We start from the raw sequence: 5020 nt of genomic DNA on the forward strand, positions 1-5020 counted from the left end.
ATTGAATTAATTTTCCCCAAGCTGAGTCTGTCTTCCCCGTGACAGTAACTGGTGAGTGACCTCTCCCTGTCCTTATCTCTCCCATAAGCCTTTCTCTCCCCTGCCCAGCTGAGGAGGGGAGTGACAGAGCTGCTTTGGTGGGCACCTGGTGTCCAGCCAGGGTCAACCCATCACAGTAAGTTAATTTTATACCAACCTGAAAAAATATGAATTGGCCTTCATGCCTCCAGAAGTTGGTAACTGGGTAACCACCATGGCCTCGACAGGAAAGGAGACGCAGGGGTCCATTGCAGTTTGGACAGCATTTCCCTGCAGCAAAGATGGTGGGAAATATTTTCTATATACGACACGGACCAGATGAATCACACTCGATACAATGATTCAGTGGTGGTGGATTGCCACTTCTGATTTGGGGCTCAGAAACTACACTGAGAAAAACTGAGCAAAAAATTTTCAAATGTAAGCAAAAATCTGTATAAGCAAACTAATAATTGCCTTTATTCTGTTACATTATTAAATATAACTGGCAAAAATTATTTCTATTATAGCTTTACTGTCATTCATCATTTATTATCCTGCTCAGTTTTAGTTGTTTTTAACTTGGCAGTGTCTGGAATGTCGTATGTGTTCCTGTCTTATTTTTTTAGAGGACATCATTCCGATCTTAATGAGTGCTTGAGTAATACCTTTCTTTAGCTAAGATGTTCATCAGATCCAAAAATCAGTATGTGCTAGCTCTACTGAGCAATCAAAAATTGTTTGGAATGGTCTTGTTAAAAATGTGCGTGCAGCTCATGTTCTGTATTTGCATTGTTTTTCTCTGGTGACATGACTATGAGGCCTATTTTCCAGTCATCATAGTTTATGAGCAACTTTTTTCCTGCAAGACTTGCTTCCTGAGTTACTCCTGAGCCTATTCAATAATGAAGCCAACACTCAGGTCAGGAGGAACAGCACAGCAGGAAGCTGCCTGCACTGCACAGCTTTCTCAGTAGCCTCACGCATGGGCCTGAGAAGGCTGGGAATCAATCTCTAACCATCAGAAACAGAGATAAAAAAAGAAAAAAAAAAAAAGAAAACAAACAAGCAAACCACTCCTTCCCCAACAGTAAGAAATGTAAAATTCATTGTTCCAAAATCAAGAGTTGCATTTGAATGGTAGCAGGAAGGTTGGATAATCCAAAGGGATCTATTTTGATTTCTTTTATGTTGGGTTCACTTATGAACTGCTATATAATGAACAGCCATGTTCATACTCACGCTGTTGTTTTTGCCTAGCTTTATCACATATGGCTGGTCTTAGGTAGATCTTCCTGCCATCCAAGGTCGAGCAGTCGTTGCCGCAGACCACCACTCCAAGGCAGGACTTTTTTAAGATGCGAGAGTTGTGGTTGTTGGTGTTTCTCATTGCCCAGCTGCTATGGTGCCTCTGAGCATTTTTATCCTCTGAGCTATAGATATGTTTTACGTAGGAATCTGGCCATTCTTGAAACCAGTCTATCTGTCTTATGTCCTGTGAAGAGACCAAAGCAAGCCACATTTTAGGCTGGGGAAGAGCTTGTGCAAGAATGATTTGCTTGATTTGGCTCAACTCGCTGGAAAAGGGGCAAATACTGAATTAGACTGAGACTATGCCCACATTTGTAGGTCTTTAGTTCTGGACTTTGGTTGGTTTTGGCCTAACTGCTGTGAAAGACTTCCATGGTTATTCTTCTGAAGTTCAAAACAAAGAAACCTGACATCCTGGTCACGTTTTATTTCTGCTGCTACGGACTAAGCAAAAAAACCCCAAGGACAACACTCTAAGGAAGAATAAGAATAAAACTCAATGAAAAGAAAAACAAAGGACCAAACACACATCACCTCAGTGGGTACAGTCAACACAGTAAAGTGCAGTAAGCTGTAAAGCATCTAACACACCCGCTGATGGTTTTGAGGGAAAAGATCTTGTAGGGGTACAAAAACTTAGTAGGAATTTCCTTGAAATTGCTGATCCCAGCCACTGAGAGTCATTGCAGCAGCAAGAACATCAGCTGAGAAGAGAAGAACTCCTGTGCTTGCCCAGGAGCGATCAGATAGTGTAGGGAAAAGGGGGTGGAGGAAGCCTCCAGGCTGAAATGCAGGTGAAGCTGACCTTGGGGTGGAGGGCAGGGAAGGAGGCAGCCTGGGACATGGGGGCTTTGGGCAAACAGCAGTGGCATAGTAGGAGAGAGACTGGGATCAGGTGAGAAGACAGGGTTGGGAGGTGAAAAGCAGAGCTGGACGCTGAAGGACCGCAGCAGGAGCAATCTGGCACAAATATGCTGAGATGAGGAACAGAGAGGTGATGTTGGCATGCAGGGTGAGATTTCAGTGGAGAGCTTGGTTGAAATTTTTAGATAAAAGGACTAGAAAAGGACTGAGGGAGGGAAAGATCATCATTCTGCCTCTCAGCAAATCTCTGCAAACACAAAGCAAGCTTTTCCTAGGTGCTCATGAAAGGAGTGTTGCCTCCATGTGGAAAGCCAGCCCGCTTGCCTGGAGCCTGATCTGCAGCAAGCCTGAGCACCCAGAGTTGCAAGGCAGTCATGAGTGCTGTGGTCACTTCTCATAAAGCACTACCCAGGGCAAAAAGCAAGTCCTGGACATCTCTAATTGAGCACCCATGGCAGGAGATAATTTTTCCCTGCTTTCTCTGCACCTCATCCTCCAGTGGACTAGAAAGGCAATGCACCTGCAGCATTGCCATTTTTCATGTATCAGCAGCTTTTTCAATAAGATGTTTAAGGAAAAATGCATCGAAACTTCAATATCTGTTCAGTATTTTCTAGCTTTTCAGTAAAACACTGTCCCATACCTCGAGGTGGCAAAGAGAATAAAGGCAATTAGGCATAGATCACTGAGAAAGCATTTAAGATCAGTGGTGACGACTGGTCAGAACTGGATAAATTTCTAAGACACAGACACATACCTGGGGAAGTTTGATGTCATTGATGTCCCAACTTGTCATTTCTCCATGTCGGGAAGCAGAGTCCTCCTGCTCCATAACAACATCATCTGCACCTTTCAGCATTTTTTAATTCGTTCCCAAAGTTAGCAAGAAAGCTTCTTCTGGCTGCTTTTGAAGTTGACTGGCTGTCAGCACTCTCAAGCAGTTTACAACCAGGAAGCTGTTTCCTGAAGCTAAATGATAGAGAGGCTGCTCATTAAAGATAAAAATCAGTGTTCTTCTGCCAGAAAAACTTGTTCCATTAAAAGTTTTGCAAGCCAGCAATGCAGTGGAAAATATAGCTTAGAGATAGCCTGTGATGGTACAGAGGCATTGTTAACAGCAAGCACATCATGCCTTTGTCATCTGTTTTGTTTTGCCTGGTCTCCTCTAATACCGAGTTTATAGTCATGCAACTCTCAGGCTCGCAGGCTCTTTGTACATCTGATCTGACTCCGGCTCAATATTCCTAGAGCCAAACTGACTGAGTGGCTCAGCAGCTGCTAAGGGCTCTTTGAGTTGCTGCTTACCCATGAGATACGTCACACGCTGCGCATGGCCAAGGTGAGCAACCAGAGGGGACTGCTACATCATTTCAGATGAGATGGTGCTCAACCATTTCAAATATTGTTGGCATCTCTGGGAGCTTACCAACTGCATGAGGGAAGTGTAGAAAAGGAGGCTGGGCTACCTGCATTTTCCTGTCTCAACAGCAGACTGAAGTAAAAACACCCACCAAGGTATGCTTGTTAAAACCAACAGTTTTTGCCTGAAATCTGGTAAAGCAGGCAGTTGCCCTACTCCGAATTTCAGCACCAGCCAAGCTTAATACCATGTCCTCAGGGATTCCACGCATGAAAAAATTTTGGGTTTGTTTCCTTTGGCAAGGAGAGAAAAGATGAATCAGAAAATGGAGAGACCAGTTTTCTCTTTCTGGAAAGTGGGAAAGCTTCAATGGTTTCAGGAAGGTCACTATAATTTATGCCAGTTAAGGATTTATTAAAGACTACTGAGTAGTGGGAGAAGTAAAATCTACTTGATGAAATTCTATTCATAGACTTTATTAAGCATCATTTATTTTATTGTTATTTCTGGTTCTGCATATGCATGGCCCTTGGAAAGTGACTTAGTTTTCATGTCCTTAGTCTACCATGTATAAAATACCTGTGATCTTAATTTCTCATGTTATATTATCACTTCCAAAGCAACACTTTGCAGATATTTGCAGAGCACTTGAGACATTTGGCTGTATGGCACTCTGGCAGCGTAGTCAGAGCCCCACTGCTCTACTTTGTGGCTCAGGCTATGGCGGTGCAGGAGAAAGAAGGCTACGGCAGAGCATCCCCCATGGAAAAAGACCCCACAGAAGGATGCCTGGTAGTCAGCACCAGTGTGCTCAGGAATTTGAACTGAGGTTGGTTCTAGGAGGGCAACTAACCCATCACAGATTCAAATAAGATGTTAGACCAGAGAAGAAGGGAACATCACTGCTCAGAAATACAAGCAGCTGTAAGAAGCATCAGATCCTCATATATTTTCATATTGCGCTACAGTGAAGATGGAGATAGTAAAGTCAAGACAAACAAAATATGAGCTGTATTGGAAAACTGATTTGAATTTACTAAACAAATGATCCTTGACTATTGTGTGCTCTAAAACATGAAATGATTTTTTATACAATTCAAAATTACATTCTCATTGCTTTTAAAATTACTTTTCAAAATCAGATGGCTTAGAAATTGATTTTTAATTTCCTTCTTATTAGAGAAAATGGACTATTTCTTCTTTTATGTTATATTGATAGAGATAAAACAATAATTATTACTTTAAAGTTTAATGAAAGACACAGATAATTTCATAAAACGCACACAAAAAATTAAGTTACAGAGAATCATACCTAATTAGCAAAAACTTTGACTGATAAGTACAGAATGATGTGGCATATTAAATTTCTGATTGTTATTTGTGTAGCTTTAATTATTACTAAAGTGCATCAGCTTTATAAATTGTAAGTTCTGAAATACTCTCCTCTCCTCTCCTCTCCTCTCCTCT

The 5020-nt window shown here is 41.8% G+C and overlaps 1 protein-coding gene across 1 annotated transcript; it reads right to left on the reverse strand.

The window, feature by feature from the left end:
- Window positions 1–196: 196 nt before the first annotated feature.
- LOC104618193 (chorion-specific transcription factor GCMa-like) lies at window positions 197–3151 on the reverse strand (the record flags this gene model as incomplete). The annotated part of the gene is made up of 3 exons (XM_010283727.1): window positions 2951–3151; window positions 1261–1513; window positions 197–309 (listed from the first exon to the last, which is right to left on the reverse strand). Coding segments are annotated over exons 1-3 (468 nt in total), but the record flags the coding sequence as incomplete, so codon positions are not given.
- Window positions 3152–5020: the final 1869 nt, after the last annotated feature.

The sequence above is a fragment of the Phaethon lepturus genome, unplaced genomic scaffold (assembly GCF_000687285.1).
Source record: "Phaethon lepturus isolate BGI_N335 unplaced genomic scaffold, ASM68728v1 scaffold19063, whole genome shotgun sequence".
Lineage (NCBI taxonomy): Eukaryota > Metazoa > Chordata > Aves > Phaethontiformes > Phaethontidae > Phaethon > Phaethon lepturus.